Raw genomic sequence first — 19,252 nt, 5'->3', positions numbered from 1 at the left:
CAGCAGCACAAAGCTGTAACCGGCGAATTGGCTTGATTTTTACACTCTAAATATTTTTGGCCACTTTCTCCATACAAGTGGATCCACTGTGCAGTGTGAGCTCGGGGAACCTCAAAATTTAAATTACAGGTAGTTCGGTGAAAAATGTAGCTAAAACCCTCAAAATACCGATAATAGGGAGGTACCGTTATATGGGGGCTATACCGAAACATGGTCCCTTGTTGACAATTTCTGGTGGAGATGTTTTGTGACCTCTGGGAAACTCAAACGTCAAATTACTGGAAGTTCGGTCAAAAAAGGTAGCTAAATTCCTTAAATACCGAAAATCGGGAGGTACCGTTATATGGAGGCTATAGTTTTGTGACAACAGGGAGCTTCAAACGTCAAATTGCAGTTACTTCTGTCAAAAAAGGTAGCTAAATTCCTCAAAATACCGAAAATCGGGAGGTACCTTTATATGGGGGATATACCAAAACGTGGACCTAAGCTGACAATTTTTTTACAGGTAGTTCGGTCACAAATGTTGAACCCCTCAAAACAACCGTTTCTGAAAAGTATGATATGGCGTAATTTGGATTTTTATAGTGGAACATTATCCCATAAATAAAATTCAGTCAACATTTGTCCAATTTGGGGATTGACCTTGTATTATGCAGGGCAGAGCCTGTAAAGAGGTGTGCGAAATAATAGAACCACTTTAAGTAAATAAGACAATTTCTTAAGAAAATTTAAATTTGAGCGTCAAAATGATAGGGAAAACGTTAGTTTTCCTTCATAACATTATTTTCCTGGATAACCCTGCAACAAAAATTAAAATTGTAGCTCCCCTTCCATAGTTAATGGGGCTGAAAACCCATATGGGCCCAGAATCAAAGATAATGTCCCATAAAGACCTCCAATATATCGCAAATATCAATAATATTTGTGATTGTGAAGAAAATGTACTAAACTACTATCAAAAATAAGAAAACATCAAAACCCGGTCGAAAAAAGTTAATATTTTATTTAGAGCAAAGAAATGGGGGGTCCTGTAAGGAATAGTACCCTTTGTAGCTTCTCTGCTCCAATAAACGAGTTAATAATTTACTGTTGTCAACTCTAACAGATCTTAGGTGTAATTTAAGAACAGCCTACAACAATTTTTGGGTACAGAAATCACGAATTTTAAACGTTTTCCCTATCATTTTGATGGTAAAATTTGAATTTCCTTAAGAAATTGTCTTATTTACTTAAAGTGGATCTATTATTTCGCAAACCTCTTTACAGGCTCTGCCCTGCATAATACAAGGTCAACACCCAAATTGGACAAATGTTGACTGAATTTTATTTATGGGATAATGCCCCACTATAAATATGTAAATTGCGCCATAACACACTTTTCAGAAGTGATTTAGAAACGTTTAATGCGTTGTAACTTTAGTGGCTCTATTATTTCGCACTCCAATGTATCTCCACCAAAAATTGTTAATAGAGTCAATTTATTTTGTATAGCCCTGTATAACGGTAGCTGCCGACTTTCGTTATATTTAACGATTTTAGCCAATATGTTTAACCGAACTAACTTTTATTTGTCATTCGAGGTTCCCAATAGTCACAAAACTTATCCACCAAAAATTGTCAACATAGGTCCATGTTTTTCTATAGCCCCATGTAAACTCCCAATTATAGTTATGTTGAAAATTTTAACCACTTTTTGGCCGAACTACCCGTGATGTGACATTTGAGTTTCCTAGCGGTCACAACACTCTCCACTGAAATTTGTCAATATAGGTTCATGTTTTGGTATAGCCCCATATAACAGTACCTCTCGATTTTAGATGTTTTGGAAATTTTAACTATTTTTTGACCAACTACATGTTGTCACAAAACTTCTCCACCAAAATTTGTTAAACAGTTCCGGAGATATCACTCCTCCTTTTTCTCTACGAGATTTAGACTTCTTGTTCCTGAATTCACCGTACGACAGGCGTCCACACATATAATTATTTATCCAACGTTTCAAACTTGGCCTGAGGGTAGACTGCTCCATATCCTCAAACATTATGGAGTGCTTGACATTATCAACGGCTTTTGATAAGTCGAAGACCTCAAATTGTCCTTGCTCTGGACGAGTCCTTGCTTGGATGAATCCTCGAATAATAAGTGTGAATATAGCGTGCATCGCTGTTGTCGTGCTGTACTGCTTCTGAGGAGGAGTAACGCATCCAGAGTGTTAGCTACGATCGATAAAAGCAAAATAAGTCTGTACGATTCACCTTTGCTGCCATCCTTTCCTAACCTCAGTAGCAGGACTACCCTGCTTCGGACAAGATGTGGTTTGCTAGCGACAGATTAAAAACTGGCTCATTCCGCTGTTTCAGCATTTCCAACGCTTTGGATTATTAAGCTTTCCTATTGGCACTTGCAACATCTTCCATTGTAAATTACGGTGGATCCTCTTCGGCAGGAAGAGATTTAATGAGACGTAGTACTCTTTTCTTCGTTCTGTCACTTACGGGTTGCTCGACAAATTGTTGATTCAAATAGCCTGCGCTCTTCTTCGGATCAGTCAGCGTAACGTCGCCAAACGTGACTGAGGTCCTATTTTTCTTCTTCCCAGGTTCCCAGAGTAACTATTGCCCACTATTCACTTAATCCGACTCCAATGTTGATTTTGCCACATCTTCCTTTATGCCCACTGTCCAACCTGTTAACTTCCATGACGGTACACGTAGAACGGAAAAGACAAAGATCCGATGGAATGAACAATCGGGAATTTGATCGGGTATTATTATTTCACCGGTTCACATAGACAGGTAGCCGAGTTAAAGCTTCCATTTTTTTTGCCATAGCTTCACAAAATTTAGTGCATTTTTAAATTTGCAGGTTAGCAATTATAAATAAAAATATTTCTGAGGTTTATTTTGATATTGACTTTGGGGTAATGCTTAAGGAATTAAATTTAAATGTTGTAAGTCGAAATACTCACCACATACATATCCCTTTATATATAATTGAAGCAAAACCAATAAATATGTAATTTTAAATTAATTTATTATAATGTAATACAATTGTTTATATCTATTTTATTTTTATTAAATTATATTTACAGTTTCAATTTATTATTCTTATTTATATTTACTTAAATAAAGTAATATTACATAGTTTATAATTTACATTAAAAAAAATAAAGAAATACACGATTTTTTTTTTTAAATTCTAGTTTTCTAAATGACCATTATCAATAAGAATTATTTTGATTCTCGTTGTTTGGTTGGTTTTTTCGTGGTTTATTAGCAGTGTTTCGTTTTATTTATTTTAGTCTAATGCGTTCGATGTCTATTTCTTGTTGTTGGTGTTGTTGTTTCTGTTATTTATTTGTTAAACAAATACTAAAACTATGACTGGTTTTTGCATTTGCAACTGATGAACTGTTGATTTTAAGTAGATATGTTCGAGTAGACCGTTATCGTTGGTAGATATTGAATTGGGTTAAAATTCGTTTATATCACGGTAATTCATTAAATATATACGGAAATGTTGTTAGAGGCAATATTTATTAATGAGGTGGGTCAAAATTTTATACCATCCTCCATAAGAAGACCTGGAAAAAAACTCAATATGCTTGAAATCGTTCAGTACTAAAATAAGTTATACAAGTATATTTGATACTCAAACCTCAAATTGTGCTGGTTTTAGGTTTGTCCAAAAACGAAAGTATCGAGTTATGAGCATTAGGCTTATGACTTTTTTACAACCTCATATCCCTGTATCATACCGTGATGAGTTTCTACATAAGATTACATAAAATCCTAATTATAAAGTGATACGATAAAAAAAGCTTCCGCACGAAAAGCTTTTAAAGTTTTTATTTTTCAGAACTTTTGACAAGTCAGTATAAGCATTATTTATTTTACTATAAACATTATTTCATATATCATAAAAATTAAAAGTGGTTTGTGCGGGACCTTTTTAATATTTTTATGAAATAAAAGTTATCATATCATTCTCACTACAGGTAATCATTTTTGAGAAAAAATGTCAAAAAGTCATAACCCTAATAAACATGTGGAATTTAAAATTAACTACAAGACACTACAAGCTTACTTTGTCTTAAGATCGCTGTCTGAACGATCATAAAACCAACCAGTGAAAATTGCGTAAAGTTGTGCAGGGCTGAACTTTTTATACCATCCACCATGAAATATTCCGAACTTATATGGAATCGTTACGAGAGTACCAATGCTCACAATTTTAGCTGGAGAAGTATATTGATTTTGAAATATTCCGAACTTATATGGAATAATTAATTTCCTTTCTGTTACGAAAGTACCAATGGAGAAGTATTTCGATAACTAGGAACCTCAAATACTTAATTTTAGCTAATTCGGCCAGATAAAAACTTGGAAATAACTAAAATAGGGCGTAACGTTATATGGGGGCTATACCACAAAGTGGGCCTATGTCCACAATTTTAGTATTAGTTTTTAGCCACTGGGAATCTTAAATTTTAAATTACAGGTAGTTCGTTAAAAAATGTAGCTAAAATGCTCAAAATACTTAAAATCGGGAGGTACTGTTATATGGGGCTATAACAAAACATGGACCTGTGTTGACAGTGTTGGTGGTGAAGTTTTTGCTAGGAACTTTAAATGTCAAAATAGGGATAGTTCGGTCAAAAAATGTAGCTAAAACCCACAAAATACCGGAAATCGGAGGTCCGTTATATGGTGGCTTACCAATACATGAACCAATGTTGAAAATTTTTGGAGAGGAAGTGTTGTGACCACTGGGAATCTCAAATGTCAAATTACAGCTAGTTCGGTCAAAAAATTTAGCTAAAAATCTGAAAATAGAGAAAATCGGGAGGTACCGTTGAATGGGGGCTTACCAATACATGGATCTATGTTGACAATTTTTGGTGGGGAAGTGTTGTGACCACTAAGAACTTAAAATTTTAAATATCAGCTAGTTCAGTTAAAAATTGTAGCTAAACTCCTCAAAACATTGTTGACAGTGTTGGAGGAGAAGCTTTTGCTACTAAACTAAAACCCACAAAACACCTAAAATCGCGAGGTACCGTTATATGGGGGCTATACCAAAACGTTGACCGAGATAGCACATCTTCATACTTGTCCTGCCTGCGTTCTTTCTCAATTATTGTGGACGCTATACTGATTACAACAGACGGACATGGCTAGATCGACTCAGAATTTTATCCTGATCAAGAATATAGAGTTGCAAATATTTATTTCAGTGTGAGAGGGTATAAAAATGATTTTGACTGTTATGACAAATTGTAGGAAACCACGGAAAAGAAGAAAAGCGAAGGAAAGTCCCACCAAGCATGGTATCAGTTGGAGTAGGGTTGAGGCGTTGAAAATCTAGTTCTAGTTCGGCTTTAATATGATCAGTTTACATATATTATGATCGGAGGGATTTCTTCGATTTGAGAGGTACTACGGTTTAAAAACTTATTTTTATCGATTACACCGTCCGACAATTTTCAAAAAATTTTGTTACACTTGAACCGGACTATATACGTTTGAAAGTATAGGAAAAATGGAGTATAATGGTGTTTTTAATTTTTCGTTTTCTCATCGTTTTGGCCTTTTAGAGGTCAAACAAATTTCAAAGGTCAACATTTTTCAAAAAAATATTTTAAATACTTGTACTCGTCGTAAGATGCTGGTATTGGTGTCATATTAAAGAGGAGAGTATAGGCTTTATATAATAATTATAAATTATTGCATTTCAGGATAAAAAGGACATTAAAAATATCCTTGAAAAATTAAGTCAAAAGTGAGCATTTTGGCAGGCGCATATCTCCTAAACCGCAAAGAATTTTAATTTGCTCATGGAGGCAAAGTTGTAGCTCTTGTCATAAAGAATATAAATTCTGGACGCTGGTATTACCTTTCCTACAAAAAATCCAAAACTTCCACGATGACTCTCGAAGTTGGTAACTGATTTGGACACTGATCAGCTCCGAATATGGACTATATCGGTCCATTCCAATGGTTACATTCCACACAGAATTTCAAAATTTTTCGCTGGTGCGCCGTTTAAGACCAGCTCTCGGATCGTTTTGAAACTTATATTACTATTGCTACCAACTAAAATGATGGTAAGATAACTCTCGAAGTGAGTATCCAATTTGGTCCAAACTTGGTCCAAACTTACATCAAATTCGACGATGTACTCTATCTCTGTGTATCCGTTTTCGGCAAGGTCATAATTTTAAAAAAGGCCATGAAATTTTGAAAACTAATTAAATAAATAATTTTTTGACAAATTGATTTTGGATGTGTAGCCGGTATTCGTAAGCCTATAGAAGAACGTCTCAATTTTTAGTTGAAGTTCTGCCTTATACGGAAACTGTGATTGTAATTACACCCTCAGCCTTTAGGTTAAAGGGGGTATACTTTGATACGAGGAAAATGTGCCTCATCGAAATAATGTTTTTAGACCCCAATGTTTGGACGCCTGTCTATCTCTATGGCTGGATGGAGTGCACCACAACTCTCGAACGGATCAAGCGATTTGGTCCAAATTTTGTTCTCCTAATATTTTGTTCAAACTTAGACAAGTCCATACTTCCTGAGATAATTTCCCAAAAACTCTAAATAACCCTACCAGCACCAACTTAAATGACTAACGAGCGCGATTACTTTCGAATTGAGTATTGGCGACGACCGTTTTGAAATTTTTACCGAAGGTAGTCCTTCGATGTTTTTCGTGGGCAATTCCATACTTCCTGACATAATGGTCTAAAAGCTTTAAATAATCCCACGGTGATAGGTAGCGTGCGCATCGTAATATTTCTGTTAAAATAAAATTAAGCTTCGGTACCTTCCTCACAAATGTTTAAAATTTTGACTTAAGTGCAGATTAAGGACTGTTCGAGGATTGTTTTGAAATTGTCATCGATGTTAGCCCATGTGATTCCCATTACAACGATATAATTATTTTTGCAGGTGAGTCCAAGTTTTCAAGAGCTCTAAATGGCAGGGTGGCACGATAACTGTCGAAAGAATGACTAACAAAGTTAGATCCACTTCCTTCAGGTACCTTCACCTCAAAAGTTTGGATGAAATTCGTTTCAGACAATTTGGAGTCGATTTAGCCCTGTCCGCCCGTCTGTCTGTTTGATTGCATGGTGACTCTGGACCGGATCAATCTATTCCAACCAAATTTTGCATTTCGTAATCTTTTGCCTTAGTTTAAGTTCGAAGATGGGCCATATTGGTCCACTCCTTCGGGTACCTCCCTCACAAAAGTTCAACAAGTAGAGTTGTAGAGTTTTTCCGACCACAAACTACCCCAAAGTCCTAGGGGTCACATTCGATAGCATGTATAAGTCGTCCCAGCATACTACAGTTATCTGCGATAAGCTGAGAAACAGGAACAAGGTCCTCAAGTCCCTAGCCGGCAGCAATTGGCGGATAAAGAAACCTTGTTAACCACATACAACGCGATAGGCCGGTCTGTGGTAAGCTATGCGGCGCCAGCGTGGTTTGCTAACGTAAGTGATACGCAATGGGATAAACTACAAATCTGTCAGAATGCTGCCCTGAGAACAGCTACAGGGTGTCACCTCATGTCTGCAGTGGACCATTTACATGAGGAGACAAAGATCCCTCCTGTGAACGTGCATACCAAGCAGGTTTAAGAGACATTCATACTGATGCGGTTGCAGAGGCTCTGGCAGCCTACAGTGTGAATATAGTCCTCGAAGATCATCCACCACCCGTGACAGCGGAAGAACAGCAGCTGCCAAGACAAACGACAGTCGTGTTGGCGCAACTTAGATCTGGTTGGTGCAGCCGCCTCAATTCTTACTGGGCCAGGATTGATGGCACGCGGAATATCTGCCTAGCATGTGGCACCGGTCCGCATACTACGCAGCACCTGTTTAACTGCCCAGCCAACCCGACTGACTGAACTCCTCTCTCTCTTTGGACTAATCCAATTCAGGTGGCGTCCTTTCTTAGCTTGGAGCTGGAGGCAGAGCCGAATCAATAAAATAAAGATGTACATGTACTTGTAGAAGCTGCTACAACAACAACAAAAGTTCAACATGTTTGTGTTAAATTGTGTGAACGATAAGTGTCGAAATGAGCAATCGATTTGGTCCAAACTTTGCACATCGTATTACCTCTTCTAGATAATGATCGGGCTCGAATATGGGCTATATCGGTCCACTCCTTCGGGTAACTCCCACACAAAATTCGGAAAAGGTGAAGTTTAAGAGCTCTCCCCGGATCGTTTTGAAATTTTTTCAGCAGTTTGTTTTTGCGGCCCCTTTGACGACGGTACAATTTTCTTCTTACGCAAGTCCATACTTCCTGAGATAATAATAATTGTTCCTGATATAATGGTCTAAAATCTCCAAGAAACCCTTACTGCACCAACTAAAATGGCAAATCCGCAAGTTAACTCTCGCAGATAGAGTCATGTATCAGGTTGGGATATGGACTATCGGTCTCGTCCTTCAGGTGGCTCCCACACAACATTTTGGAAAAGTGCAGTTGGAGGACTCGTCTCGGATTTTCACGGTCCCTATTACAACTGTAAAATGTTTTCCGGAGTAAGTCCAACTTCCTGGTATAATGGCCAAAAATCTCCAAAAAAAAAAAAACTCTGCCGGTACATACTAAAGTGGCTATTGTGAAAGGTAACTCTCAATAATTTTAAAAAATTTCTTCCAAACTGAAGTTTGGATGTTTGGAAATTTCTTCCAAACTGAAGTTTGCTTACTAAAAATTTTTGGTATATGTCAATCATTCGGTATAGTCCCGCATTAAGGTACCTACTAATTGTGTTTGCTTCTTTTTTGTTCAGAGGCCAATGGTATATCTCCGTCAGCACAGCTGACTGATACTTTTTACTTTTTTTCAAATATTATTTAACCCATTTCAATATCTACCGAATGCACCCTAGTTTGTTTTTTTTTTACTATTGCATTACCACACGACCACTTAAGGAAATGATAGACACTTAAGTTGATGAACCCAGAGTGGCTGTTGTTTTGTTTCGAGGTGCTGCTGATGCTGTTAATACTCTTGGCTTTGTTGCTAACGACGATGTTGATGACGATGATGGTGGTGTTGGTGGCATTATTGGTGCTCTGGCGTTTAGTCAATTGGTTGGTTTGTTGGCTGTCTGTCTGTCTGATGGTTGGTGGTAGTTCTTTGTTAAGAGGTCTCGGTTGCTAGGGAAGCTTCGGCTAAATTCCAGTTCATGTCTTAAACAAAATTTAATCGTTGATAGTACGGAATGTTGTAGTAATTAAATGAGGCATACGAGGTGGCACTCGGCGATCTTAGCGCTGTTGTGGTGTAATACAATGGACCTGAAAAGAGAGAAAACAAACACATGGAGCGGTTTCTTTTTTGCAAAACAAAGGCAACAGAATTATCTTAAACAAACGATTTATTGTTAGTTGCAGTCATTACCAACACGTGACTTGGTTAATAAAAATAAGGTGCATCATTTGTTTAGTTGAGGCTGTGCAATGGATGAAAGTAGGCTGCTACTACGCTAAGTTCTCTGAAAAGCAAAAGCAAAAAAAGCAATGTAAATAAAATTGTGTTTGTTGTATGTACTTATCTGCATCTGGTTAATTACGGAAATGCTAATGAGTTAAAACGATGTTGTAAATCGCCAACAGGTGTACCCACCACGACGGCAATAATTACAATTGACTGTTAGGGATCAATAACACCTTACCCTTTCCTTTTACACAACAGGTGCTTACCGTTATGGGCGAAAGGAAGCATGTGTTGGCGGTATCGTTGAACTTTATTTGCCGTTTCACACCTTATGGTAGTACTCACATTTCTCACCTTATTCCACTGCTAAATCATTTCATTTGCATACTCGTCCCGTTTTGCTAATTGCTTATTGCTCGATTGGAATTGAAATATTTATAACATGTATCAATAATTACAGACATAAAAACATGAATGATGCTAATGTTTTGTTTGCAATAATAATTCTTTTTCTTCTCCGAAGTTGGTAACAAAAATTCCTAGCTGTTATTTATTTCTTAAAGAGGTGGAACTTAGGGCGTTTGTATAATATATGAGTTTTATTAATTTCGTGCAGCTCGTGTTCTTTGCCCTTGACAACAGAAAAAAGTGCACAAAAATATTTATTAAACGATTGTTGAAGCAGATTAATTTTAGTATCACTACATTTCCAAAGACAAGGGTGCAATTGCATTACCCCTTCCTAAGACCCTTTCCAAAGGCAATGATGCTTCTTAAGACCATTTTCAAAGGCAAGGGAGCTTCTTAAGACCCTTTTCAAAGACAAGAGTGCTTACTAAGGCAAGGATGCTTCTTAAGACCATTTTCAAAGGCAAGGGAGCTTCTTAACAGGCAAAATGTGGCTCATCGAAATAATGGTTTTAGATCCCAGCCCCCCTATTCAGTAACTTTTTAACAACTTTACTCATTGTTTATTTTACAACAATTTCATTTGTCTGTTTTGTAGTTGTTACAAAAACAAAAGAAATTTTAACAACTTTTCAATCGATAAAAGTTACAGAATTCCTATACAGGTATGTTTGGATAAAATGTGTTTCAGACAATTTGAAGTCGATTTAGCAATGTCCGTCCGTCTGTCTGTCTGGCGGGTGCGCAAGATAACTCTCGAACGGATCAACCGATTTGGTCCAAAGGCTGGCTATCGCAATATTTTGTTCGAAGATAAGCCATATCGGTTCACTCCTTCGGATAAGTTCACTTTAAGACCTGTTCTTGCCTAACTTTGATTTCTGTTGATCAACTTGGAATCGCTGTCCAATTACGACGGTAAAAGTTTTTACAGTGGCAAGTCCATACTTCTTGGGAAAACAAACCCCTATGGTACCATATGTAGTAGCTGGAGAGCACAACAACTCTCGAACTGATAAACCGATTTGGTCCAAAATGTGGCCTTCGTCATATTTTGTCTAAACTTAGTTTAAATTCTAAAATGGTGTACGATAAACCACTGAAATGGTAAGATCCACTTCTGTAATGCACTACGAGTATGTTAGTCCATTCCCTCCTCCACTTTTATGATAATTCAAATTTTTGTCGGCAAGTTCAAATGTCCAAAAAGTGCCACAAAATTCTGAAAAGACCCTAAATACATTCGATCTGTCCGTAGATGAAAGTTCCAATTCACATTGGCTGAGGGTATATCTCCGTCGGTAAAGTCGACTGTTACTTTTTTACTTGTTATATAAATGTTTCGCGGTGTTGGCTATAGCTGGAAAACGAATGGACCGATCAACATACATTTTTGTGGGCGAGAGACTTTTGAAAATATAAACTTAAAAAAAGGCGAACAGCCAAAGTCAACATTAGATTTTTTAAAAATAATGGCCGTTTTTGAGCACTAATCGGTCAAAAAACGTTTTTAAAGAAAAGTTATCATTTTTGAAGACAAGAGTTCGATGTATTCAATAAGCCCACCCATATTTAGGGCACAACCTTCCAAATACCGAAAATCGGTAGGGAAGGTTCCATGGGGGCTATATGAAGGCGAGGACCTACACTGAAAGATTTCAAGTGGTGAGTTATATACCCCAAACGAAGACTAAACACAAATCTTAAGCCATTTCGGTGTGATAATGAGGCTAAAATCTTCAAAATACCGAAAATCGGGAGGTATTGTTATATGGAGGCTATATCAAAACGTGCACTTACACCCACAATTCTCTGTTGGAATGTTTCGTACCTCTGCCGAAGACTAACCACCAAATTTCAATCATTTCGGTTGGTTATTGTGGCTAAAACTTTCAAAATACCGAAAATAGGGAGGTACGGTTCTATGGGGGCTGTATCAAAACGTAGACCGAACATCCCAGTCTTTTGTCCTCGAGATTGCAAGTCAACAATAAGTTTGTGTACCAAAATTGATGCACCGACGATAACACCTTCTATTTTGGCCACAGTTAATATGAACTCGCGACATAGTGCGGCGGGTTCTTCGAAACCGGATTTATTGTATCGTTTTTTTTTGTGCTGGTAGCAACATATCCGGGAGTGTCTGCTCCGGATTCTTTTGGTCAGTGTCGCGACGGATTAAAACCCAGGACCAATATGGACGTCTGGGTTTGTCACATTCGCATCCACCACACTCAAACCTCGGTGCATCTCAGGGCTGCACACGCAGCACTTAACACAAGTCCCAATGTGTGAAAATTACATATTTTTTTGCGGGAAAGGAAACCAAGCTCAACAACAACCGAAGCGATTGACGCGTATATGGTAGAGTTGCTTAACCTACATATCCCGCCGATAATTAGCTGTACTCCATGTTATAGGACACACATTATCCTGCTTTTGGTCTTAGGGGACATCTCATCATGAGTTGTGGGGTTTGGTCCTCAGAAATGACCAGAGGCGTATAGTGCTGGCCGAGTAGTTTGATAACTCTACTTTTTGCTCGGTCAATGAGGGCACCTCTGCCAGAAATAGCGGAGAGTGTCACAGTACGCCAGATATGACCATTATATCATCTAGCCTGACAAATGGTGTCAGCTGGCAACCCGTCGTTTCTCTGGGTTAGACCATCATTCATCTCCTCTGAACGCCGCACTTTCATCAATCATGGGAAAGCTAATTAGCCGAGTTTTAGAGAGTTCACTAATCACCACTTTAGAGATCTGTCCAACCCTTCTGATGTTCGAGTGGCAGAGAGGACGTTTCGAGACATCATCACTTCTGCAGCGGCTCTCCATACCCCTGCTGGCTTAATACTCGAAGTAAGACCAAATTTCCCAGCAAAGGCGTCGGGATTAGCAAATGAGCGTGATGAGCTTCGTCGAGCCAATCCCTGAATCAGGGAGCTAACAGTGAAAGTTAATTGATTGGTTAATTCATCTGAATAGTTGCAAAACTGGAGCCGGAATAAGTGATTATGGGCAATGATTAAATCACTCTCCAACCTTGGAAAGAAAGAAGATAGAAACTCATTAACATCTTGCGACGTTAACCTGATTGATACGAAGAGGTGCGCAAGATATTTTAATCGAAAGTTTATCGGGGAGCTTGAGTGACAGGCCGAAAAAAAGAATACAACGTCGCATTAGAATTCCTCCTGCCGAGGAGAAACAATCACAATCTACAATGGATGCTAATCCTAATGTGATCAGGAACACTAAATCATCCGAAGTGTTGGAAATTGGGCATCGAATGAGCCGGAAGTCGAGTATTTCACCAAAGTTCTCAACCTGTCGCTAGCCAACCACATCGTTCCCGAAGTTTGGAAAATGGGCATGGAAGTCCCTCTACTGAAGCCAGGCAATTATCAAAGACTCTTGAGGCTTTACTACTCACCAGCGTCAGGAATAGCTATCCAGTTGCCGATCATCAGCATTGGTTCAGTAACCAGCACATCACTATAACACAGTTCCCCAAGGTGAGGTTTTATCTCCGGTACTGTTTAACCTCTACCTCTTCGTCCCCCCAGACGGCATTGTGATCGTAACGTATGCGGATGATTGTATAATCTTGCCGTCAGGTACTTCCCCGATGTCATTTTTGAAAGACTGAACTCCTATTTGACTGTTCTTACCACCTTTCTTCACGCAAGGAATATATAGAAATATCCCCCCAGTGAATCCGACCACAAACTACCCCCAAATTCTAGGGGTCACATTCGATAGCATGTTTATTTCGTCCACGCATTCCACAGCTATCTGTGACAAGCTGAGATGTAGGAACAAGGTCCCCAAGTCCCTATCCGACAGCACTTGGGGTGCAGATAAAGAAACCTTGTTGAACATATATAACGCGAAAGGTCGGTCTGTGGTAAGCTATGCGGCATTAGTTTGGACCGGGAATATAAGTGCAACGCGATGGAAAAATATACAATACTGTCAGAATGCCGCCCTGAGCAATGAAATAGGGTGCCTACTCATGTCTTCAGTTGACCTTATACATGAGGAGACAAAGATTCATTCAGTACAGTAACACAATGACATGCTCTCTAGCAGGACTTGATTGGGTGTTATCGTGAGAGCCATCCTAATCACCTATGGTGGTTAGGAACCCAGACATGTCAGGAAGGATCACCTTGATCTATAAAGACAGGTGCAATGTTACAAGAAGAACCCCTAGATCAGCAAGGCTATCAAGCAGGTTTGAATAGCATTCACACTGATGCAATCACTGACGCCATAAATAACTATCGTGTGAATGCGGTCCTCGGAGAACACATCCCATCTAACACAATTGAGAGATATCAGCTCCCACGACAAACCAGAGTAGTTGTAGCTCAACTACGCTCGGGATGGTGAGGCCGTCTAAATTCGATGACATTGTTCAATACATCTGCCCAACTTCTGCCGAATTTGTTCAATTAACTCCAGTAGATCTTTGGTTACATGCCATCGAAACAGCCACATTCGTAGAACTGGAGATAGACCCAGAGCCAGATTAAGCTGAAAAAGAACATACAAACATATATAATACTGTTACAAAAACAATAGGGGCGAGAGAACACCACATTGAGGGGTGCCTTTCAGGGATGTATCCAGAAACGCATCTCGACAATATTTCGTAGGATTGCCAACGGACAAAATGTTAACTTTTGCAAGTAAAATTTCTTATTTTGGATTTAAATGCCAAAATTGGAAAGGAAAATATCTTTGGCCCAACAGTCGGAAAATTCAGTCTCCACAATGAAACATCTGACAATGGCATGAGGCTGATAGACTTCGCAGCGGCAAAAAACATGGTAAATATCTCGACATCCACAAGGGCACCTGGCTGTCTCCAGATCAGAAAACAAGAAATCAAATTGATCACGTTGTGATAGATGGATGACATTCATCGAGCGTGTTGGATGTGCGCTCGTTCCGAGGAGCAAACATAGACTCGGACCACTACCTAGTTGCAGCAAAGGTACGCACCCGGTTAAACGTAGCAAACAAAGTACGAACAGACACAACACCAAAGTTAGACATCGGTAAGCTGCAATCACAACAGATAGCCACAGCATATTCCACTCAACTAGCCCAATTGCTTAATCAAAGCACTCCTCATCCCGATAACATATTAGCGCAATGGCAATGTATTGCCGACTCCATGCAAACAGCCGCAAAATCAGTGCTTGGATACCAGAGACCTCCACCAAGGAATCCATGGTATGACCAGGAACGTCGTGCTGCTACCGAAGAGAAAAATGCGGCATATAGGGCTACTTTACAATCCATAGCAACGCGTAGCGAGATTGTGAAAAAATCGAGATGTACAGGAGCCAGAATGAAGTCTGAAAATTCTACCAAAGAGTGAAGCATCAAACTGATGGCTTTGGTACAGGCACATCCTCCTGTAGAGATAAGCAAGGTAATTGGGTAACTGATACAGATAGTGTGCTCAGGATATGGAAAGAGCATTTTTCAAACCTGTTGGTATACATCGAAGGCAACGAAGATACCACAGATCCAATCCCAGAAGATGGTATTGAATGTATACCGCCCAACCAAGATGAGATAAAGGCAGCAATAAATCGGCTGAAGAATAATAAGGCAGCAGGAGCCGATGGCTTACCAGCCGAGCTGTTCAAAACCGGAGGCGACACGCTCATAAGGTGTATTTATCAGCTAGTTAGCACCATCTGGCAGGAAGAACGAGTACCCGACGTTTGGAACCTGATTATCCTGTGTCCCGTCCATAAGAAAGGAGATAAGACTGTATGCTCTAACTATAGGGGCATAAGTCTACTCCCGATTGCCTACAAGATCGTGTCAGGGATATTGTGCGAACGACTAAAGCCTATGGTCAACGAGATAATTGGACCATACCAATGCGGCTTTAGACCTGGCAAGTCCACCATTGACCAGATATTTACCCTGCGGCAAATCCTGGAGAAGACCCAAGAGATGCAGATCGACACCTACCACCTTTTTGTTGATTATAAAGCAGCCTTCGACAGCCCACTACGTTCAAAGGTATTCCAGGCCATATCTGAATTTGGTATCCCCGCAAAGCTCATTCGGCTTTGTAAAATTACTTTAACTGACACGATATCCTCAGTTAAAATAGGAAAGAACCCCTCCGAAGAACTTTGTACCAAAAGAGGCTTCAGGCAAGGAGACAGCCTCTCGTGTGATCTCTTCAACATCCTGCTGGAAAAGGTTATTCGAGAGGCAAACGTCAAAATAAGTGGCACAATCTACACCAATAGCCACATGTTACTTGCTTATGCTGATGAAATAGACATCATGGGACGAAGGTCGAAGGAGAATCTGCTAAAGTGGGTCTGGCGGTAAATGGCGGGAAGACTAAGTTGATGGTGTCGACGCGCAATGCGTCCATAGAGATCGGGCCAACTATTGACGTTGGTTCCTATAATTTTGAGGTAGTAATAGACTTCGTCTACCTCGGTACCGCCGTAAACACAACTAACGACACAGTTGTGAAATAAAAAGAAGAATTGTATTGGCTAACAGATGCTACTTTGGCTTAAGTAAGCAGTTTAAAAACAAAGCCACATATCGTCAAACAAAAATAACGCTTTACAAAACACTGATACTACCCGTGCTGATGTATGGTTCCGAAGCCTGGGTACTTGCGCAAGCAAATAAGGCAGTGCTTGGTGTGTTTGAGAGAAAAATTCTTCGAAAGATCTACGGACCAAACTGCGTTGACGGTGAATATCGCATGAACCAGGAGCTGTATCTGCTATACAACGACATCTATATAGTTAAACGTATTGAGATGCAACGATTGCGTTGGCTAGGCCAAAGAATAGGTTGGCAGGCCAAAGAATAGATGGCGCAAACAAGTGGATGAAGAGATGACAAGGCGCGGTATTCCAGAAAGAGAAGCAATAGACAGAGAGAAATGGAGATCTTTTCTTAGTTTGGCCTATGGAACAAATATTCTGTAATGGGCCAGCTAAGTAAGTAGGTTAGGTTGATAAGAGGGGTGATACTAGATCACCACATGCCCATGTGGACATACACTTAAACCATAAGTAGGCCTGTTGTGCGCTCTAATTCTGGGGTTATGGAAGATTATCTTTTTTGACTTAGTCTAGGATCTCTGTCCTATTTACATAGTCTCTGATCTTTTGAACTCGATGGTCCTAATTTGGTCGAGTCCTGGTATAATATCATTCCCTAGTAACTGGGTTCTCAGATTTGTGAAGGCTTGACAATGACAGAGGTAATGTTCTAACGTTTCGTCGTCCTCTCCGTATGCTCTGCATTCACTGTTTTCTGCACAACCTATTTCGTGCAGGTGCGCTTTTAGACCTAGGTGACCTGAAAGGATTCCTGTCAGTCTACTAATATCTTTTTTACTTAGTAAAAGCAATTCTTTTGTTTTGTCCTCGTCTGGGTTTCCCCATAGGATTTTTGTGTTTTTTCCCTTCTCTTCACTACTCCAGAGGGATATATGTGCATTTTTGCCAATGTCTTTAGTTCTAGTCGCGTAGCTTAAACGGCTTAGCATTTTCTAGACTTACCGTGGGTTGCTCCTTGGCTTGTTTTGCCAAGGAGTTTGTTATTTCATTACCGCTAATCCCGGTATGCCATGGTACCCATATAATGTTTACCTTACCGTGTTGAGAGTAATTATTTATAGATTTAATACATTCCAAGACAGTTCTAGATTTCACTGTTTTGGTTGATATAGCTCTAATGGCTGCTTTGCTATCCGTAAGGATATTTACAGTGGTAGGCCTTGTGTGAGTATCAAACCAAAGCAGACACTCTGTTATCGCCCGGAGTTCCGCCTGCAGGATCTTGTTATGATCCGGCAGACGGAGGAAGATTTCCGTTTCCGGTTCCATTATATCAATACCCAGTCCGGTTCTCCCCCCTAGCACAGCCCCATCCGTAAACCCACAGCTTCCAGAGGGAATCTGTGCCCCGATCCACATGTCTCTGTCAGGTATTGACACTTCACACAAGGCTACTTCACTAGTTTCAGGTATACGGTCCGATACTACCTGATTTATAGATTCACCCGTTGTGACCTTTAATATGTTTTGGTGGTATGTTTGGTGGCATTTTTTGTCCATGGCTGTCCACCATACCACAGACGCGTACGTTAGAATTGGTCTAATTACGCTTCTGTATAGCCAGCGTATCATCCTAGGATTGAACCCCCATTTTGAGCCTATCGCCCTTCTGCAGGTTGACCAACATATTTGGGCCTTGTTGGCCCTTTCTTGTATATGGTCTTTCCATTTAAGTTTCCTATCCAGAATTACTCCTAGATATTTAACTGTACAAGAGATATTTATTGTCTTATCTAGAAAAACTGGTTCCTCGTAGTGTCCCATTTTCGTTTTCCTAGTGAATAGACATAATTCTGTTTTTTCCGGGTTGACGTTCAGACCTCTCGGCCTGGCCCAGTTAAAAGCAATTTTTAGAGCCGTTTCTGCTCTTCGACAGAGTTGATTCGGATTCTTTTCCCTCAAAAGTATTATAACGTCGTCTGCGTAGCAGAGTGGGTCAAATCCTTCTTCGGTTAGGGTCCTCAAGAGACTGTTTATGGTGGTAACCCACAACAGAGGTGAAAGTATCCCTTCCCTGTGGCGTTCCTTGTCCAAGTTTGTCTCTTATTTTTACATTTGTAGCATGTGGTTTATCCAGTTCCTTAAGGCCCTGTCTACCAGAAACTCGTCTAAGGAGCGGATAAGTGTGTCGGTGCTTACGTTATTGAAAGCGCCTTCGATGTCGATGCATACAGGTACATTTTCATTTCGAAGGTTCTTTATATGTGGTGTACTACCTCATGCAATGCGGTTTTCACTGATTTGCCTTTAACGTATGCATGTTGTTTGAATTTAAGCATATCGTTGGGGATCTTACACTTTATCATGGTGTCGACTGTCCGTTCCATTGTTTTGAGTAAGAATGAAGTTAAACTTATCGGTCGATAAGATTTTGGTGTTGCCTAACTTGCCTTGCCAGGTTTGGGTATAAAGACTACCCTTGCCTCCTGCCAGGCTATAGGAGTGTATGCAAGTTTTAAGCATGCATTGAAGATCCCGACCAGTTTGGACGCAATAATGTCCACTTCCCTCTGTAGTAAAGCCGGGAAGATCTGATCTGGTCCAGCTGCTTTATATGGTGATAAGCTTAAAATGGCTTGTTAGACCATTAAGCTGTCGATCTTTGGTGCCTCATCCGATGAGTTAATACATTCCGTCGATGCCTCAGTGTTAACCATGGTATTCTGCGGGAAGTGCGTTTTCATCAGAAGGCCTAGAGTTTCTTCTGTTGTTTCAATCCTTTTTCCATTTCCATCGACCA

The 19,252-nt window shown here is 39.7% G+C and overlaps 1 protein-coding gene across 3 annotated transcripts in view; it reads right to left on the bottom strand.

Annotated features, from left to right (window-relative positions):
* Positions 1 to 3,257: 3,257 nt before the first annotated feature.
* LOC141388766 (uncharacterized) overlaps positions 3,258 to 19,252 on the bottom strand; it is a 158,747-nt gene continuing 142,752 nt past the window's right edge. The window contains exons 4-5 of one of the 3 annotated variants that reach the window (XR_012408927.1): positions 7,975 to 9,334; positions 3,258 to 7,854 (exon numbers count right to left, since the gene is read on the bottom strand). Coding sequence is in view for 1 of the 3 variants with exons in the window: in XM_073959029.1 (XP_073815130.1) it covers positions 9,228 to 9,334 (107 nt within the window). In the remaining 2 variants the exon portion in view is untranslated. Of the gene's footprint in view, positions 9,335 to 19,252 lie in introns of all 3 variants that reach the window. The other 2 variants (XR_012408928.1, XM_073959029.1) reach the window with 2 other exon arrangements.

This window comes from Musca autumnalis, unplaced genomic scaffold (genome assembly GCF_047663935.1).
Source record: "Musca autumnalis isolate F117 unplaced genomic scaffold, ASM4766393v1 scaffold_1, whole genome shotgun sequence".
Classification (NCBI taxonomy): domain Eukaryota; kingdom Metazoa; phylum Arthropoda; class Insecta; order Diptera; family Muscidae; genus Musca; species Musca autumnalis.
Note: the sequence above shows the minus strand (reverse complement) of the source record. Positions and strands in the feature narration are given on the sequence as shown.